Genomic DNA, 20578 nt, shown 5'->3' on the forward strand with positions numbered 1-20578 from the left:
TTAGTATAAACAGTGTGTTGTATAAATACACCGATCAGGCATATCATTATGACCACCTACCTAATATTGTGTTGGTCCCCCTTTGATGCCTAAACAGCACTGACCCGTCCTGCACTGTGTATTCTGACACCTTTCTGTCAGAACCAGCATTACCTTCTTCAGCAGTTTGGGAAACAGTAGCTCGTCTGTTGGATCGGATCACACGGGCCAGCCTTCACTCCCGTCCATGACCCTGTCGCCGGTTCATCACTGTTCCTTAATGGACCACTTTTGATAGATACTGACCACTGCAGACCGGGAACACCCCACAAGAGCTGCAGTTTTGGAGATGCTCTGATCCAGTCGTCTAGCCATCACAATCTGGCCCTTCATCAAACTTGCTCAAATCCTTACGCTTGCCCATTTTTCCTGTTTCTAACACATCAGCTTTGAGGACAAAATGTTGACTTGCTGCCTAATATATCCCACCCACTAACAGGAGCCATGATGAGGAGATCATCAGTGTTATTCACTTCACCTCTCACTGCTCATAATGTTATGCTTGATCAGTGTATAATAGTACGTAGTATAAATAGTGTGAAATAGTGTGAAGTTGTATAAATAGGTTTGCAATAGTTTATTGTAATCACCTGGACAAACAAAAACATCTTTTGCTTATATTTAATTGTCAGTGCAGTATATATAAGACTGTATTGGACTGTATTGTTGAGTGAACGGTCAATAATTATTAGTATGAGGATAGGATATAATATAATAATATATTAGTAATAGGATATAGTACACCAACTTAAAAAAAAAAAAATCTAATTTTGTTTATTTATTTATTTGTTTGTTTTATTTAAAACTCCCAAAGCACTCTCTGCAATTTCCTAAAACTGCCCAAGAGCAAAACATTATTTTCAATAACATTCTAAACATATAAGAGCCCACAAGACAAACAAATACGATCCTACAGGACAAACTATAGGTTTTTGTCATGTCCTCTGTCCTTCAGAGCTTCCTGTTATGGAAAAGTAACAACTGCAAAGCGCTGACAATGAAATGTTAAATAATCCTCGTCTTACAAAGACCTCAAAATCTTCTTCCGGAAAGCTTCACCATATCTGCGATTTTTATTTGTTAAATAACAACACATTTGTTAATCCATTTATAATTAGCCTCCGATTTTGTAGAATGTCCATCATACAGTCCTCTGAATGAGTCGTTACTATAGCAACAATAATGTATTAGAATGAATGTGTTGATATAAACCCATGATCTGAATTACAAGCCGGAATTCCTGTCAGTGCAGCTTTTATAGAAAATGACCAATCTTCTGACCGACCTGATTTGAGAATTGAGCAGCGCTGTGGTGTGAGTGCAATTAGTGCACTAACTGATGTATTTATGAATATGTGTGTGACAACAGGAGCAAAGAGAAGCTCAAGCTGAACGTGTGGAACACAGTGAACCTGGAGCGAGCAAACCGTAAGGGAGAAATCACTATCAACGGCAAAGACCCAGTCAGAGGAGAGGCTCCGGTAAGACCATATAAATGACACCATGCTAACCCTATGCTAGGCTTTGCCTGGTTTGATGCAGCTGAGCCAAACGAGGGCAGCCTTGGCCCCAAATTACCACCGGGCTGCACTTATCCAGCACACCTTCCCAAACTTTAACATTGATGTGGGTAAATCTGGGGCCAGTTTGCTCTCCTGGCTCTATTATTACTAACAGAAAATTTGTGTGCATGTTGTTTGCGGCGCATGTGTGTGAAGCATTACAAGTGTTCCTGATGCGGCCGTTGTGTTTTCGTGTACGTGTATAAATCGTACAGATATTTTGACTGCTTTGTTGCACCTTCTGCACGCAATTGTGCACCCACTCACGTTCGTCCACACAAACCACATCCTGAGTTCTTGTAGGGTTTGCTGTTCTTTCTGTTTTAGGGGTTTCAAAAATCAGACAGCTTTGTAAAAAAAATATACACAACATCATTTTTTGAGAATGTGTCCATTTCTCCAATTAAATAACATCTGGAGAACTGGACAACTTGTGATTAGATCCATATCCTCATGTTTAGAGCGATATGTGTCTTTTTTATTGCGTGTCCTACATTTCTGTAATGGTGCTCGCTTACTGCAGCCGAGGCAGAAAATCTTATTAAAGGAAGAGGATGATGGGGAAAAAAATGGGGCAAAGAGAGCAGAAGGGGCTTGTTATGAAAGGCAGACCCCAGGAGAAATATTTTGCTTCGCCAGCTCGGCTGAAAGAGCTCTAACTACACCATCGTGTCACGAAGCAAATATAAACAGTGTGTGGGTGCACTGGTGCAAAACACTCTGAATTTTTTATATTCTCCCAGATTTTTTTTTTTTTTTTAACTTAATGCTCTTTTTGAAGCCCTTTCGTTTGCTTCCCGTGCCTGATGTCTGATGTTTGCATGGAGTTCTATTAGTACTGACATTCTGTTTCTTCTTCTCTGGTAACATTATGTTTTCTTCCTTCCCTCCCCTTGTGTTGTTGTTTTCGTGCGCTGTCTGGATATCAGAAATCACGCAAGGTAATGACTAAAGCCTAGTCACCCACTCGAACATCCTCATGCTCTCCGGCAGCCCCATCAAGTAGCTCGTTGCTCATCTCAGGTCCATTCTCCATTCGACAATAGCAGACTGAGGAGCTAAGTGATGAGAGAGCTCTGCTTTCACACCATTCCATATGCTAGAGAGAAGGAGAACAAGAGAGAGAGAGAGAAAGAGAGAGAGAGAGGGCAGTTGAAAACTTGATTTGGCTCTCGGCTCAAGCCAGCTGGTATGGGGGCGGTGAGAAAGAGAGTTATCATTTGACCACCATTATTTCAAGCCTTCCTACAACAATGAAACGTCTTCATTAGTTTTGCGTGGGAGGGCCATTAAACAGTCGCACAGTGCAGGGAGACAGTTAAATAGCAGAGGAGGAGGAGGAAGGGGGGAAGAAGGATGAGAGGGGAAGCTAGGAAGAGAGACTGAGAGAGAGAGAGAGAGGCTGTGTAGTTGAAAGACAAAGTTTGTTCTTTGTTCTGTGTTTTTTTTTTCCCCCCTCAGAGAAAATTCCCTGTAACAGCCTCAGTCAGGCAGTCAACACATTCCAGCAAAGAGAGACACACAGAGAGACAGAAAGAGAGAGGGATTCATGGAGAAAGTGAATGCATCTTCTCCAGTCTCTAGATCAGGGGTTGTCAACTGCTGGACCATCCTCTTGATGTGGTCCTGTAGGGGCGAAGTACACGGTGTTCCGAAAGTCTCCATGCCTAGGGAGAATTAACAATGTTTTTTAAGCAAAATGTAACTTTATTTATAAAATGTCCTCCACATGATTACCATTTCTTTGAACACACACACAGAGTCGTCTCGCCCAGTTTTCACTCGCTGTGTCATGTGTGCTGTGATGTGCTTGCTGTTTTTCCTCTTAAAGTCTTATTGCAACCTTGCATCAGCTTCCCCATCCAGCCATGAGAATGATTTCAGCGCATTCTTCTTTTGCCAAAGGCATTCTTAAAAACTATCTTGAAAAATATAAATATAATATAAACTAAGTATGAAAAATGTTGGGGAGATATTTCAATAGAAAAATAGTGTTAATTTTCTCTGTTTGGAGACTTTTGGGACACCTTGTAATTCAGCAATTCAACCTTTTTTTGGCTAATAAATAATAAAATAAATAAATAAATAAATAAAATAAAATAAAGAAAAAAGCATCCTTAGTTCATCTAGATTCATAAACAGGACCAATCGCATGCATTTATTAGCTGAAGGCATCTCATTAGTCCAGAATGGACATTAATACCAGGCTGAGGACATTATTTCAGAAAAGCTAGGTACATTATTTGGAGAGAGTTTTCACAAATATTTTATTTGATTTGTTTATACCTTCTCTGGTCTGATTAGTGAACTGACAACATGACAGGAAAAGGACACTACAAAAGAATATTTCAAGATGATTGAAATAAGAAGTATGCCTTGCATCAAATGTCTCATCTCTTCAAAGCTGATAGCGTTAACATTCATAGCACATATAGCACTCCAGAACAAATCAACAACAATCTTTGAATTTTCTTATTTATAGCCATGAACTGATCACTCATTAGTTACTTGTGCTGTTAATGATAACTAATGGGAACTGTGTTCTTCATTCTTGATAACCTGCAAGGAATTTAATGTAACTGGATTGGTACCAGTTTTAGTTGAATACTCTTGCTCTAGGCACGAGTGCATGGCAGAATTTGTGCCAGGGTTTCTCAGTAAAACGCAGCTTAGTCCACATCGAACTCAGCTGCACTCCAACAGCACTGGCTATGCTAACTGGTCCATTCTCCGGTTTGGCCGGGTCTTCGGGTCCGCTGCCAAGCCTTTTCATTCTTATGCTCGGATAAATGCTGGACCGGGCACAGCAAACTGGCAGTTCATTTGGACCTGCCTTCAATTTTTTTTTCACAGCAATTAACTTGGGTTTTATCCTGAAGCAATAATTGCCCTACATAAAATTTAAAAAACCTTTAATACTGTACATATGTAGTCTCTTGGAACAAAAAAAAAAAAAAATCTCACTGTAACTGGAGCAATGTTCATGCTAGCTGAAGAATGATTTCATGGTTATTCATGGCGTGAACGGGGCCCTCATTAAGGTTGACAGTATTCAATTTCAAAGAAATAATCATGCATCCATTCTACTCATTAAAACACCATCCATATCTGCCGTTTCCATTTCAGTCACTACGATTCTCTTTGTGTCTCTTCTTCTTCTCTTTTTTTTTCCCTCTCCTTCTTCTTGTATGTAGAGTCTGAATAATTCGCTGTACTAAAATCAGTTATGCTTCTCATAGATGTGGCTAAGGATCAGCTATGAGCTGAATAAAATCAATTGTTTACAGTAATCCATCAGGTTCTGTTGACGGTGTGATAGTTAGCGTGAATGTAAAATAACATCTGGTCAAATACTGTAGTAGAAATAGATACACTTAGATGAGAGGTGCTTTAGCAATAGCGTCAGTGCTGTATGTTTTCATCATGCTGCGTTCCATCTACAGAACCAGCACACAGATCTCAACCTGAAGGAATCACTTTATGTGGGTGGAGCACCAGATTTTAGTACACTGGCCAGAGCAGCATCAATTAAAGCTGGATTTAAGGGAGCCATCCAGAAGGTAATGGGCCATTCTGTTAAGTCTTACTTCCTGTATATGAATATTATCACTATTACTATTATTGATTTCAGTGTATCCAGCTTTGGTGCTGTAAGACTGCTTTTTGTAACCGTGCTCTGGTTCATCGACCTGTGTTGTTTGGCTTCAGATTACTTTGATGGGCACGTCAATCCTAAAGGCCGATAACGCTCTTCACTCCAGCGACGTGTCCATGTACACACACCACCCTTGTTCCCGGGATGTGTGTGAGAATGGCGGCGAGTGCAACCCGCTGCTCGATAGCTACGAGTGTGTCTGTCCGTTCGGCTTCACGGGACCTCAGTGCCAGCACAGTAAGTACAATTCTCTACTTTAACCTTGCTCCTAATCCTCCGACTCTGCAAATCCGCTTTCTAATACAGAATCCACGCCGCTTTTCTAGAGATAAGCTTTGCTTAAGCAGGGCTGTCAATTAGCTTTCTGAGCAGTTAGAGCTGGAGAGCGTGGAGTGTTGAAGCCCAAATTAAAATATCGTAGCTCTGAGATAAAGTCAATAATAATAAATATAAAAGGTGTGAATCCCTATAAGTGGTACAATTTGTTATTACTAGTGTGAAATGCACAGATAGCTAATTGATGACTGAATAGATTTATTTTTTTTGAGTGATGCCAGAAAATTGCTCACCTGCCTCCCAACAGCTCAATGTCAACTTTCAATTAAACTGAATTGTAAATTAACCATGGAAAATCCATTAGGGACTTTGGGTTATATCTGTAAATCATGATGCTAATCTTAAGACTGGAATTACTGTGAACATTTTTATCTGATTCGAGAGGCTTGAGCTAGACATGAGTCACACTGGTGGCCTTTGAAATCTGTGGTTCTTTCTTCTCGAGTCCTCTCATCTTTTTTTTGCTTGATTACATAAAGAATAAAACATGACAGGGCATGCTGTTTTCCTAACTTCAGGGTGGTAACACATCACACCACCCCAAATTTGATTCTCTTCCCTTTAACCAGACGTTTCTTGCCATCTCTTAACCCGCAGATGTATGGTAAAGATCGATATATTTTTTTATTTAAAAATGACACATCATGCTTCCTACCCATTAATAATAACTATTATGTTGTGGAAGCCAGTTACTGCTATTACTTAAGCTGTAGTGGTTATAAAAATGCAGTTTGTTACTGAGAAACCACAACGCTTTGCTTGAGGAAAACCTTAAAAACGCTGACACTGGAGACTCCTTCCATTACATGGTAAATAAACATCTCACAGGAAGCTATGCTGTTATAGGAAATTAATCAAGACCCATGACAAACTTGTTAAAGCTGATGTCGGACTTATTTTATGTGACTGTGCATGTGTATGTTTTCAGTTTCACGAACATCATGACGTGAGCCTAGTTCACATAAATTACTACCTTAACTACAACTACACCCATGACCATTAGGAAACATCTGGATGAAGATATACAGTATATCTACACCACACACACACACACACACCAAGTTGCTAAAGTGGTATTCTCCTGGCAATGTGCACTGTTAAGTGTTTATCACATATTATAATCACCCAAGGCACTGGGTGTGTGTTTATTTTTTCAGCGCTATACTTTCGAGAGACTTCACACCATCCAGTTTCATTTGTATTCTCAACACATGCACACAAGCTGCATTAAAACAACCTCAAAAAACTTTAAAACTAACCTCATTAACCTTGCTGCCTCCTTGCTGTTTCTGTAACATTAATTAAACCACACAGGCACGTACATTACAATACATCACACTTCCGCTTTTCATTTTTAGGGAGCGATAAATTCCTTACCATCCTTTTTTTATCTTTTCTAGCTACCTACGAGAAGGCAGCCGGGGAGTCCGAGGCCATTGCTTTTGACGGCCGAACGTTCATCGAATATCACAACGGAGTCACCAAGAGGTAAGGAGGTGTTCTCGTCAGCGTTGAAATGTTCTCCTGTGCACTCTGAATAAGTTATGGCACCCTCTCTCTGTATGAGCCTGATTATAAGTTAAATCGTTTAGGCCCCTCCTGGTTTGAGCTAATGGCCCGTTCTTTAGCACCCTGTCTCTGGTTTTCAGGGAGTCTTGCTAATTAGTTGGCTGCTTCCAATTACCATACTGCCTGGAGCGACATCCTCTCAGTACTGTCCTGTGGAGTGCTGATGTATTGCACTGAAACCCCTTCGCCATTACTAAAACCTCACATCTCTATTAGAGTGCATATCGAAAAAGGACCTCACTCTCTCTCTCACTCTCTCTCTCTCTCTCTCTCTCTGTCTAATTGCCTTCTTCTTCAATCATGAGCCTCAATCATGAGCATCAATTCCGTGTTCCAGGAATCCTGGGTTAGCCTTATATGCCTTCAGAGGTTGGGTCAATAGGCATGTCAAAATGTTATTAATTTCCTTATAATAAGTGCTAAAGCTAAGTGTATAGTGAAGCATCCTATTAGCATCTGAACAGCCAGTGGTCGTTATATTCTACTCTAGTAAACAGAAGTTCAGTGTAGCAAATAAATGCACAAGCCCACTGCACAAGCTTCAGTGTATTTGTGTTTGTAAATTTATTTTAGGCTAAACGTGGTCATACTGTTATAGGAAAGTAATTAGTGAAAGGGTGATGTGATGCCGCCCAGCACAAAGGCTTTCCCTCACTAGCCTCTTCCTTTCTTCCCCATTCTCTTTTAAATGCTGTTCTTCTTGTTACTGATAAAACGCAAAGTGCAAAGTTCACCCCTCTGAAGACGTTCCCTGCTTAACTTAAGAGAACAGTTTTACCACAGACTTTTATAAAGTGTTCACCCTGGAGTCTCCTTCCATCAATATTAAACCTCCTCCTTGCAGAAATAGCATCGGCATTTCAACGACTGCAAACTTGTGATTTGCTTTGCAGCTAGCATTACTATAGGAAATTCAACACTCGCTGACTTGAAACATGTGGTATAATGTCATTTTGCTGAACGTGTGCCAACCTAGTTAGCAAGATAATACAGACTAGGGATCTATAAGGAAGTGAATTTCACCCTTTTGGTGTTGCTTGATTTCTTATCCTCTCCTGATAATGTTGCTGCTGTTTTTCCTAGGAAGCTAATCTGCAGTATCGTTCCATAGTATCAATAAACACGGATGGCGATATTCAAATCAAGCAAACCGTGCTGTATTTTATGGCATTTATGGCATTTGGCAGACGCCTTATCTCCTGTGTACAACTGAGTAGTTGAAGGTTAAGGGCCTTGCTCAAAGCCCAGCAGTGGCGCCTTGGTAATCCTGGGATTTGACCTCACTATCCACAGCTCAACATCTTAACCACTGAGCGATGACTTTTTCAAGTGATTTAGTATCACTACGTTTTTTGAGCATTTCTGTCTCACATACCATGGTCTCAAATGCAGCAGATGATGTGTGTTGTACCACCAAAAAATACTTGAAATGACTTTTTTCCGTGTTTTTTTTAATTAAAAAATATAAACAAATATTATAATATTTAATATTATATATATATAATATTTGTTTATATTTTTTAATTAAAAAAACACGGAAAAAAAGTCATTTCAAGTATTTTTTGGTGGTACAACACACATCATCTGCTGCATATATATATATATATATATATATATATGGCTGCTTTCTAAACTAACATCCATGAGGCAACAAAGGTATAAAGTATTGATCACCAGACACGCTTGCCTAGACTCGTCACATGTCTACACCCTGTACTTACACACACATTGCACTACAACATTTTATGAACATCAGCCAATATGGATCAGTGATTTCTGAAACCCCTCAAATGATTCATATTCAGAGTTTGTCTGTCTGTACGCTCTTTCGTCTGCCCTCCTGCCTGTCTTCTTGTCTGTTTGTCTGTCTGTCTGTCTGTCTGTCTCGTCTGTGTCTTATATGAATGTTCCTTGTTGTCTTCTCTCTGCACCCAAGCCAACTGACCAATGAGATCCCTGAGTAAGTAACCACGGTGTATTCTGAGTTAGATATAAGCCCAACTAACCCTGTTGTGTACACATTTCAGTAATTAACCTGATATTTTTACCCAGAATAAACGTAAACATTTACTCTTTTTTTTTTTTCTCCATCAAGCATCACGTAAATGAATATTCATGAAATAGCAGGGCTTATCTGTTTGAAAGCCATGCTTTGTGTTCTTTTTTTATACGCTGGAAAATTCTGTTAATCAGGTGTTTACTTTCTCATCAGGTGCATTAGTTATAGGACCGCATGCTCGGCATGCATGATGAGCATTGTGTTCGGCAACGACACTGCAGTGTACCCCCGTGGAAAGCATGCAGAACTCAATTAGAGCAAATATATCCGTATACCTGCAGTGAATGTGATTAACTGTTATGTGAATCTGAATGAGGCCCCATTTAACTGCTACTTTGAGGATTGCTTTGTGTTTTTCACCCTGTGTGAACCCTTCGAACAAGTTTATATCATTTTTGAACTGGCATTTTTTTCGGGCTAGTGTCGAATGGCCTTTTAACTGCTCCATTAGTGAAATGTCCGATCTGTAACGGTCTCCCTTTTAGTAGCACTTACTTTATATTATTTGTTTGGGGTTTTTGTTCAGAATGTAATTAACTGGGTAATGGCTAAACTGATCTCTGGTCTTAACTTTGGCGTCTTTTTAATTTATTTTAAATTATGCTAAATAGCTCTTGTGGAGAAATCCTCTAACATTTAAGCCATGTCAGTTTTCTTTGTCAAGTCATTAACCGTGATATCTGGCAAATTTGTCCCCAGCCGAGAGAGGAAGTAACATATTAATCAAAGATTTGTCTTTTATTTTGTATTTTTTTTAAGAGCAATCCAATGCCCTTAACAGAGACGTGCTAAAAGTCCCATAATGTGAGTGGGCTGCCTCGAACATCAATACAATTTAAGGGCAAGGCCCTCTAAAGTGGCTTTTCCACTAGCCTAATGTTTAATTCGCATCACTTCCTGTATAAATGCCAAAACATTAATGATCTCTTCAGAGGACTTTAATACACTGGGACTGTTGCTGGCTGGAATATCGTAATATTGCTTTTACTGTTTACTGGAAGCCCTATCTGTCTTCATTCTCACTTGTTTTCTCTGCAACCCTGGATCAATTTCCCAATTCCCTATGATTTCAGTGACCAGTTTTCTACCGCTGCCTTTTCATAATTAGATGTTTGACCCCATTGCTTTCTTGATGGAGTGCCTTGTTTTTGATTGGCTCTGCTTGAGAAAGCTTGATATTGGTTATATAAATCATTCACTCACTTTCAATGAGCTCCCCTGCTCACTCACTCACTCACTTACTCACTCGCTCACTTACACATTCACTCTCTGCAGTTTATTTGGACTCCCAGTTCATTTCCAAGGTGTGTATTTTTATCCTTTTCCGGATTGCATCTCTTCCACTTTCTTTGTCAAGTGTCCAACTGTCACTCAGTTTCTGGCACCCTGACATCTCATCCACTTGAATTGGGTGGATGAGTATGAAAACATCATTGATGTGGCACAGGGACACTTGTGTCCTTGTTGCTATTCCAGTCTTCCTGCAGTAACAACCCAGTGTTGACACTCTTTTTTTTATAAAGGCTTAATAACACCTCCACTATATTAAACTGAAGAACTTCTAGCTCTATGACACAGGCCCCCTTCGTTCTTTGTGCTTCTTTACCCCAGTGAGGGCACGATCAAAGGTTGTCCCCATCACCCTCTTAAGCTTATTGCATGCCCTTTATTTTCTCCCCTGCTCCTCTAAGCCCCGAGTCTCTGGAGACCCCATCAGATCAGAGGTGAGTCCCCCTGACCGAACTGCATGTCCTGGCATGCTGCCCTCTTCCCTCTTTCCTCCATATGGGCTAATTGCCACAGCTTGAACCTTTTATTGAGAAATGACATGCCTCAGATTTTCTTCTGGAGATTTCTAATCAGTACGGTTTAATGGCCTGACTGAGGACCTGCCCCCCCTACAGACACACAACCCAAATAACATAACCACCTTCTGACCATTAAGCTGATTCAGCCTACAATATATAGTGTAATGAACGTGAAGCACCACTCCATTGCACAGAGCATCTCTAAAATGTTTACGAAATCCTCTGAGCCTATTTAGTGCAGTGTTTGTACATGGTGGGTTCAGGTTTTGATTTCATCACCGGAGCACTGTCTAGAAGCTCGAGATTGATTCCTAATGATACTTTGACTATATAAGGAACAGTTTGGAGAGGTCCAAGGGATGGAAAGCTTTGGCTGGCAGCCCTGTGGTGGGTAAATTTGGTGGAAAGAGTCAAGTCAGCACATTATATGTGTCTCATTAGGGAGGAATTCAATTACACCAAATAATTATGCATCTTTCCTCCATCATGGCCTCGTCGAACACGATTTGCATAATGAAATTTTGTCTTTTAATTAACGAAATGCAGCTTTGTCATTATTTCCAATTGTAGGAGCGCTCCTCAAGATGGGAACTTTCACATAGTGATACACATAGGCAATGGTGCAATAGATGAGGAACTATAGATGTGTTGGGGTGAGAAGAAAAAAATAGCAGCACAGCCTGGTTTTTTTTTTTTCCCCACTCCTCTGCTTCATGAGTTTGATTAATTTAAGCTTGCCGTAAGCAGTAACGCGCGCACACACACACACACACACACACACACACATACAGTAGCTCCCTACATTGGAGACTACATACATTGGTTGACTCTGGACTCTGTTCACCTGCGCCAGGTTAAAGACGGCTAAGACTATAAGCTGTATTGTTACCTCAGATCATTAATCTAAAAACTTGAGCGTAAACCTCCATCTGTGAGGAACAGTAGCCATGACGCATCAGCAAACAAGCAGTGATCCCACAGTTTGCTAGAACGTGCCAGTGTGCTCTGCTCCCCCTGTGTGGTGTGAAGATTCATGTCCTCTCGCCACCTGCTCTATCTGCTTTTGTTTGTCTTCCTCACTTGTCTTTGTGTCCACTGTTTTGTTTTGCTACATTTGTGTTGTCTCGTGTCGTGTCACGTTTTGTCTCGTGCCTTGTTAATTATGTTGCTTTTTCAGTGTTTCTCCTCTGATATCTTCTTTTGATGTTGCCCATTTAATCAAACCCACACATCCTTGCACTAAGATGCACACTTATGCCACAATAACGATTATCTTAGTACTAAACAAAAGAGCTGTTATTTAAAAATAAATAAAAAATCAGTGTATGTGAGCTGAGGGAGTGAGAGGTGTGTGTGCGATACAGAGCGAGTGTGAAGTGGGAGTGTGAGGCGTATTCATGTGGCGTTGTGATGAACATGTCCCTGCTGACCAGAGCAACAGTCCTCTGCACCTCCCACCTACGTCTATGAGGTTCAAGCGTTTGCCCCAGTGGGTGACAGGAGGAGGTGGCTCATCCCTTCCACCTTCCTACTGAAGTCTGCAACGACTGAACAGATCAAAACCACAGATCAGAGAGCAGCTAATATGAGCATCCTTCCTCCCCGCTCTGCAGGAAAGGAATCACTCTGGGGAACAGCACAGGATGAAGTAAAACATCTTAAGTTGTCGCTAACCTAAAGTGTGTCACCAGCTCTATCTCTCATTCCGGTGTTCACGCTCCAAGGTCCCCCTCCCGCACTGTGCCCTAGTTTACTGATGAACCATGAAGACCCCACGGGATTTGACTACATTACTTCATTAGCTTGCCTTCCCACATGGAAACAGCAGGTAGACCTTATCAGGTTTTACCTTGCTGTCTTGTAGACCTTATGGGGACCTTATCAATTGGCCATGAGTCATAATTTAAACGTTTCATAAGGAGATGTATCCACAAATCATCATTCACATAATTATTACCTGACTTTCCTTAGGTTAGTTCAATTGATGCAGTTTGTTGCTAAATTAACAACGCAGCCTTAGAGCAGAGACCTCCAACAGTGACCTGCCTTCATTTCTGAAATGGACTGATGCAATAATAACAATAAAAAGTTTTTAATGTTAAGTCGTCTTTATTCGTCACATGTACATTACTGCACAGTGAAATTCTTTCTTCACATATCCCATCCTTGGGGGTTGGGGCCAGAGCATAGGGTCAGCCATGATGCAGGGTGAGTTGGGGGCCTTGCTCAAGGGCTCAACGGTGGCAGCTCGGATGTGGCAGGGCTTGAACCCTGATCTTCCCGTCAACGACCCAGAGCCTAAACCACTTGAGCTACCACCGCCCCCCATGTTTTCCTAATAGCTTTAACAATAGATGGCACTATCACTGCAAACGAAATCTAAAACCTGATTATAAAAACCATTAAAGGTTTATTGACATGGATAGACAAGGCAGCACTAAAGAAACAGCAAGTGAACGCATTCCAGTCTGCTACTCTTTACACAATATTTTTTAATTGTACATAAACCTGAACTAAAATCGACCCTTCTTTACCTTGTTAATTCTTGTTCCTGATCAAATTGTGTACATATTCATCAGTATCAGTCAGGTAAAAGCCCAATTTTGAGTTTTTGTGTTATTCTCCATCAAACTCATCAACTATCTCTAAACATCTTTTCATTATTTTCATTATATCACCATGCGCACACAAGCTAAAAAAAAAAAAATATCATATACTGTTTCATGTTAAGGGCCTTACAGACATCCTCAGAAGGATGACTGCAGCACCGAAGCAAGATCTTATGAACATGGCACATCAGATACACACACTCATCTCCTTTCTTTTCTCCCTGGTGTAGTGAGAAGGCCTTGCTGGTGAACAAGTTTGAGCTGAGCATCAAAACTGAGGCCACTCATGGCCTTCTCTTGTGGAGCGGGAAAGGCGTGGAGCGTTCTGACTACATCGCGCTGGCCATCGTGGATGGACGTGTCCAGATGACCTACGACCTCGGTTCCAAACCAGTAGTCTTGCGATCATCTGTGCGGGTCAATACCAATCACTGGATCCGCATTAAAGCCAGCAGGTATGTTGTTACTAAAGCAATAGGGATAAGTTAAGCTGATATTGTACAGTATGTGACTCTCTCTCTCGCTCTCTGACTAGGGCTCTGAGGGACGGATCTCTGCAAGTCGGCAATGAGGCAGCAGTGACAGGCTCCTCACCACTGGCTGCCACTCAGCTGGATACAGATGGTGCCCTTTGGCTGGGTAAGACGCCTCTACATCCTTAGTCTTGTGTGCACCTTATGTAATGCAATCGTTAGTAATCACACTCACCCTGAATACACCACAATCATTTAGCATTTAGAGCTTTTCAGCACTGAGTATTGTACAGAGAGATTTCATCACGGATGAATTGAGAAATGATTCATAATTTAATACATTACTAGTGTGTGTGTGTGTTTTCAAAACAGAATACAACTGATTTATCTTACCATGATTTTATTGATGTTTATTTAAGTATTACTGGTTTAGTTTTTTTGCAGATGAACTAACGCTTTCAGTCTTTAAAAATACTGTACCTTCTATATTTAAAAATACGGTACATCTTAAAAAAAAATTGTTTCTCAATACAGGAAGTGACACCCAAACACACAGATAAACAGATCTTCACGCATGAAGGAGACCGCAACCGAGTTCACGCAGGCCATTTTCCTTAATGCTATTCGTCGAGGCAGGAATCGCCCTCGAGTGTTACTCTGTTCACAGCTGCCTTACTCTCGCCTCTTCCCACACACCTCAAAACAAATGTTTTATTTTTTTTTTTTTCCCTTACGGTTTCATAAAATATGTCAAACAATCCAGATCTATCTATTTAGCTCTGATTTGTCTTCAACAAACAGATTAATGGGTGAGAAAGAAATCTTGAAGTGAATCCCTGTCTGTGGGCTATTTTTTCTGGAATGAACCAAAGAGAATTCTCAGTGCAAAAGAGCCTCGGGTCAGAAACCAAGTTCAAGAAAAATACCATAAGACTCTGGTATCATAAGACTACAGGTTTATGAGAGAAACCCATCTAAAAATCAGCCTTAGAGAAATTTTTAATATTTATACAGTGAGTCTAGGTACTGTTTGTTTTGAAATATCGTTCACTGGTCATTTATAGAAGAGGACTATGAGTGTGTTATCTCAGAGTTTCACTACTGCCTCTGTGTTTGCATTTAATCTGGGAAGAACGCTATCATTGGGAGGATTTATGAAATATTAAATGAATGACTCTGGGTGCACGGAAGAAATGACTATTGCAGATGTAAGGAATAAAACACAAATTCGGGTGTGCCATTATAAAAGAAGATAATCAATGAAAGGGTGGTGTTATGCAGTCTGTTACCAGGCAGTTGAGTATTTTAGAATAACCGCACATCCCCAAGTGGTTTGTGCCTCATATATCACAGCAAAAAAAATAAAAATATGCCACTATCATTTTTATCCATTTATACTGTAGTTCCATTTAATGTTGTAGAACCTTTGGAAAACAACTTATCACTAATCTTATAGCTATTCTAAACATCCAATCCTCTCTCTTTTTTCTCTTGAAGTTGCATGTGAGAATTTAACTGCACTGTAATATAATGCAGGTTTATCCTATAGTCGGTACTCAAACTCAGAGACACTGACCCGCATGGGTTAAAGTCTCCCCTGCGGGCTGTGTGACCCATTTAAACGGAGAGTCAAAAAACTGACAGAACTGGCAGCGAGCACAGAAAAGTTGAAAAGATTGATAGAACTGAAAAATTGAAGTCGCTTGTTTTCAGAAGTTCGGGTGTTTGTGCATTGAGTAGCAAAGGCCCCCCCCCAAAAAACCCTCTGTTCCAGAGCAATGGAGCAGGTGCCACAGTCACCCCGCAGCTAGAATACATTATCCCCCAGCAACCTGCACATCAAGAGCCTCCTCTTTAAATCCCCTCTTTCATTCCTGATTATTTATTTACTGTATTATTCAGTTGTACGTCGCATGAAATTAGCCCGGTAGATCCTCCTATCCCACAGCTCACAACAGATTAAAGAGGAAGGCAGTGAGGAAAAATAGGCAGAGGAGATGAACTGCAGGATGCACAGAGTGAAGCAGCTCATCTTTAGGCATGCTGCCACTGCTAGAATGTGAGTCAAGAGTTTTGTGCAATGTATTGAGGCAAGAAGAATAGGGCTCTCACTCTCGAGTGCATCCCCACAGCCGAGCCCGACGCTTTTTGATCTGCTCACCTGTTTGAGAGTTACACTCTATTTTTATCATCCCTCTTTCCGACACTTCATACCAGCTTTCCCACAAAAGCACACCCTCAGCATTTGTTGTTTCTTTTATATATATTACACAATGTTTTGGCCAACCTTACTGCCTGGTAGCTTTGGTAATGCACATGTTAGTGATCCTTTCAAGGTGGGTAAAAAAAAAAAAAAAAAAAAACAGGAAGTGTCCAATATAGGGTCAGGAGGGATGGGCGGATAGCTTTTGGTTTGCCGAACAAATATTTATTTGTCACCTTAAGTGCTAGCTAGGCAGTGAAACACAGTCCTTGTTGTGTCATTTGTATCATTACCCAGATGTAAATAACCAGCTGGTCTCATGCTAACCTGCTAGTGACTGATGGTGACTGGTGTGAATCTCTGTAATACCAGATTTAGTTCTATCACGCAAGAGTAAATGGTTTGCAGCATCTGCTCACCCTCTGTGTGCATATTCTCTCAAGCTGTCTCAGCTGTCAAGGAAAATAAGCATCTTAACCTCAGCAGTATATTTCATATCTAAAATGTCAGCAACACATGCAAATGATAGAAATTAAACTCGATCAAGTTGATCAAGGTTAACCTTAGTCTTCCTACATGAGAAGTTTTCAGAATTGTACAGGATTTTTATAAATACCATATGTCTTGTATAAATGCCCATAACCTTTTGCTTAGTAGCTCAGAGCCTTTTGTCAGTACTGTTTAGCTAGCCTATATAACGTGTCGAACAGTATGTCCTCTGTGCTGAGGCACAGCACAATCTGTTTCTTTTCCCTTAAGTAGCTTGCAATTGTATTTTTCTCCCAGAAATCCCAGCAGCTTTAAAATAACTACTTGATGACTCCTAAATTGGGCCTAGCTGGCTTTAACTATAACTGATGTATTAATACATCATATCTTGAGCCTATAACCTTTAAAATCACATATTTATTGTGTGCATTTCCTGTCAATTTCCTTGATTTTCTTCTCTATGCATAATCTCTATGTCTCTCACTCTCTCTCTCTCTCTCTCTGTCGCTCTCCTCCAATAGGTGGGCTTGAAGATTTGGCTGTGGCCCGTCGCCTTCCCAAGGCCTACAGCACAGGCTTTGTGGGCTGCGTGAAAGACGTGATCGTAGACGGCGTGGATTTGCATCTAGTGGAGGACGCCTTAAACAGCCCCAAAATATTACACTGTTCAGCCAAATAGCCTGCCACCACCTCCCTCCCAACACCATGTCTACTGCTGTAATTATTTTCTATTTTTGTATACTTTTCATTGCTTTTTATATTGGAAAAAACATGGCATTGTTTTAATTTTGGTTTGTTTCAATTATATATATATATATATATATATATATATATATATATATATATATATATATATATATATATATATATATATATAGTTTAATCGGATCGGCGCCTCCATTCATCTCCATATTTTCATTTATCCCCCAATTGCAGTTACATGGTGTCACAAGACAAGAAAATATGTATTATATTCGTGGTGTTGTTTTTAGAACACCAGAAAACAAAAATTGTTATCTTGCTCATTACTTGAAATGGTGAATAAGGTAGGTGCTGTTGGTCTACTCTCGACTGCCTTCTCCTGGTGCCATAATTTCCTATGTTGTAGTACACCATGTACATTCCACTGAGCCGCTGCTGTGGGTATCGCTTCCAGCAGCGTTTTCCAAACAAAGCATGTGTGACTTTTAGCTTTACTAACGGACTGTCACTGTTAACTTAGCTGAACGAGTGTACCAGTCCCATTAGACCAGTAACCGGGGGTCCAGCCCCCATTTCCATTCATGTTTTTAAGCTCCTTGTTAACGCAGAGCTTCAGAGCTTGTCAACAAAAATATTTGCATAGCTCTTCAGAAATGTCTGAAATATCAACTCTCAGCGACTGACACGCGAGATGTTAGTAATAGATAGAACAATAATACATGAGACTGTGAACAGTGAGAAAAAAAATAAGTCTTTTCCGTCACAAGCATCCGTCTCGTGTGTCGTGCGCCGTATCTAACCCTTAAGAATGACCACTTGCTGCATGCAACTTTTTACACGTCAAGTTCAGTTTGTCTTGGTTTATCTTGGCTTTCTTATTCCTTTCAGGGCGGTCATGTTGCATTGCAATGTCTATGTATCTTCTGGTTTGAGCTGTTTGCTTGGTTGGTTGGTTGGTTGGTTGGTTGTTTTTTCCAGACTTTTTCTTTCTTTCTTTCTTTCTTTCTTTCTTCGTTTCTTTTGACTTTTTTCTTTTGAGTTTGGGTGAATGAAACGATGGACCTTGTTTTCCATGCGTCAGTCTGTCACACTCTAAAAGTAAGAAACGGTTGCTACACTAGTCTCTGCCATGAGGAGGCACCGTAGCACAAGGAGACGAAAGGGGGAGCGGCAGAAAACAGATGACAGCAGGGCGGCTGCAAGACCGCCGATATATCCATGGAATTTTCAGTCGTTCCTGAACTCATCAGGATTTTCCTTCAAGAGCCACTATTATACGATTACCTTCCGCACTTGCATTAAAAAAAAAAGGGATGTCTAGACCCTAGACCCTGGCGTTTGACGTCTAGATGCTTGCATTTTCTGACTGTGGTCCTGGATCAGCCGTTAGAATAAGCAAACGTATCGAAAACAATAACAAATAAAATAATAATAGTAATAATAATAATATTATTATTATTAATAAGAAGAAGAATTATAATAATGCATGGGGTTTGTTATATGAAAATGATTTTTGTAACATGTTTGAAAACAAATGTGATGCAATTGTTTGTACTGCTGACCTGAACATTGTAAGAAATATTTTAGTTTCAATACAAGTCCAAAACTACAAAACAAAAAAATATATGCCTGTTCACAGTAAAGTATCCTGTTGTTATTTTGTGGAGAAAAAAAAACTATATTTCTTTCTCTCTTTTGTTTTTTTTCCTTTCCTTTTTTTTTTTTTTTTTTTTAATGCAGTGAGACAGCTGAAATCGTTTTATATAGCCCTATCTCTGTGTAAATGAATAATGTGCATCTGTGGATTTATTTTATTTTATTTTATTTTATTTTTTTTTAGTATTATACACTGGAAGCAATTCTAACTTGTCTGTCAATTTCACATATTCTGTTCCTGCGTGTTCGGGGGAGAAAAACAATCATATATTGTTATGTATATTGATTTACAGTGAGGGGTTTTCTAGTGTTAAATGAACCAAAACCCAACAGCCCAGTATTTCTGCATTAGCTGAACATCTATCCTCTGTTACATAGTGTCCACATTGGTTTATCGTTTATCTTTTCCTCCATCGTCAGTTCTTTCTTTTTTTTTGTAAAAAAATAAAAAATAAATAAAAAATAAAAATAAGCTGTGTAACAGAAGGGATCTCCTGCATGCTTGGAGGACGCTGAAAGGACAGAGTGCTGGGCTCATGAAGATGGGGCGCACGCATGAACATCCACTGTCTGGATGGGAACTGTCTGAGAATTGCCTTAAACCCATCTTCACTCACCGGTGACAGAGTCGACGTCATTAATAATCTACTCCATGCTCTCTGTTTTAGCCACTATATTAGCCACATCGCCACATGGTGTAAATGAAATTCATAGATATTAATATTTGTATTAATACTGTTTATGAGAATATCCCAGAATGCCTCAAAAAAAAAAAAATTAATAGATGTTCTGGACTCTACAGATAGAATATTTACTGTTTAAATGCTATTTTCAATATCTATTTATGTCTTTGAGTGGATTCCATTACTGGCCTTTGTAAACTACTGTTTTGATTCAGATATTCCTGAAGGGCAGTGCTCAGAATGAGAGTGGCATGACATTCCCATTACTAACTTTATTACTTGTGTCTTGTGTTCCCACCACCATGAAATAAAGTGTAAAACAAACCCATCTGCCTTAAGTGAACTGCTTTTTTTCCAATACTGAACATTTACTAAACAAAACACATAAACTGTAGAGTTGATGGTGCAGATTTGCTGGTTAGTGGTGTATTTTCCTTATTCTGCTAGGAGATAGCATTTGTGTTGCAGTGAAATGATGTTTAATGGAGATAACATAATTATATCAAACAGTCAGGGTTTACCGTTAGCTCTGAAGAGCAAAACATTTCCGACATTTCCATCCACGTTCGTGTCAAAATGAAGCAAGAAGTCCAGCGTACGGTAGAAAGGATGGAGAAAGCAAAGTCTGGACTGCATGACGCAGTCTAAGTTCTATGATAATAATCTACGAGATGACTAGCATGACAGTGATGTTAGCGTAATTAACATGGAAGTGGAAGCAGAGAGTTCGGATGA

At 40.0% G+C, this 20578-nt stretch overlaps 1 protein-coding gene across 5 annotated transcripts in view; it reads left to right on the plus strand.

Annotated features, from left to right (window-relative positions):
* Nucleotides 1–20167, plus strand: part of agrn (agrin) — a 227835-nt gene extending 207668 nt beyond the window's left edge. For 4 of the 5 annotated variants that reach the window (XM_058409023.1, XM_058409026.1, XM_058409024.1 and 1 more), the window contains 7 exons: nt 1409–1520; nt 5045–5161; nt 5310–5493; nt 6993–7080; nt 13868–14092; nt 14173–14276; nt 17324–20167. In XM_058409023.1, the coding sequence (XP_058265006.1) occupies nt 1409–1520; nt 5045–5161; nt 5310–5493; nt 6993–7080; nt 13868–14092; nt 14173–14276; nt 17324–17481 (988 nt within the window). In that variant the 3' untranslated portion in view covers nt 17482–20167. Of the gene's footprint in view, nt 1–1408; nt 1521–5044; nt 5162–5309; nt 5494–6992; nt 7081–10911; nt 10964–13867; nt 14093–14172; nt 14277–17323 lie in introns of those variants that run through there. The other variant, XM_058409027.1, reaches the window with a different exon arrangement.
* The last annotated feature ends 411 nt before the right edge of the window (nt 20168–20578 follow it).

Source organism: Hemibagrus wyckioides, linkage group LG15 (genome assembly GCF_019097595.1).
Source record: "Hemibagrus wyckioides isolate EC202008001 linkage group LG15, SWU_Hwy_1.0, whole genome shotgun sequence".
NCBI classification, from domain to species: Eukaryota; Metazoa; Chordata; class Actinopteri; order Siluriformes; family Bagridae; genus Hemibagrus; species Hemibagrus wyckioides.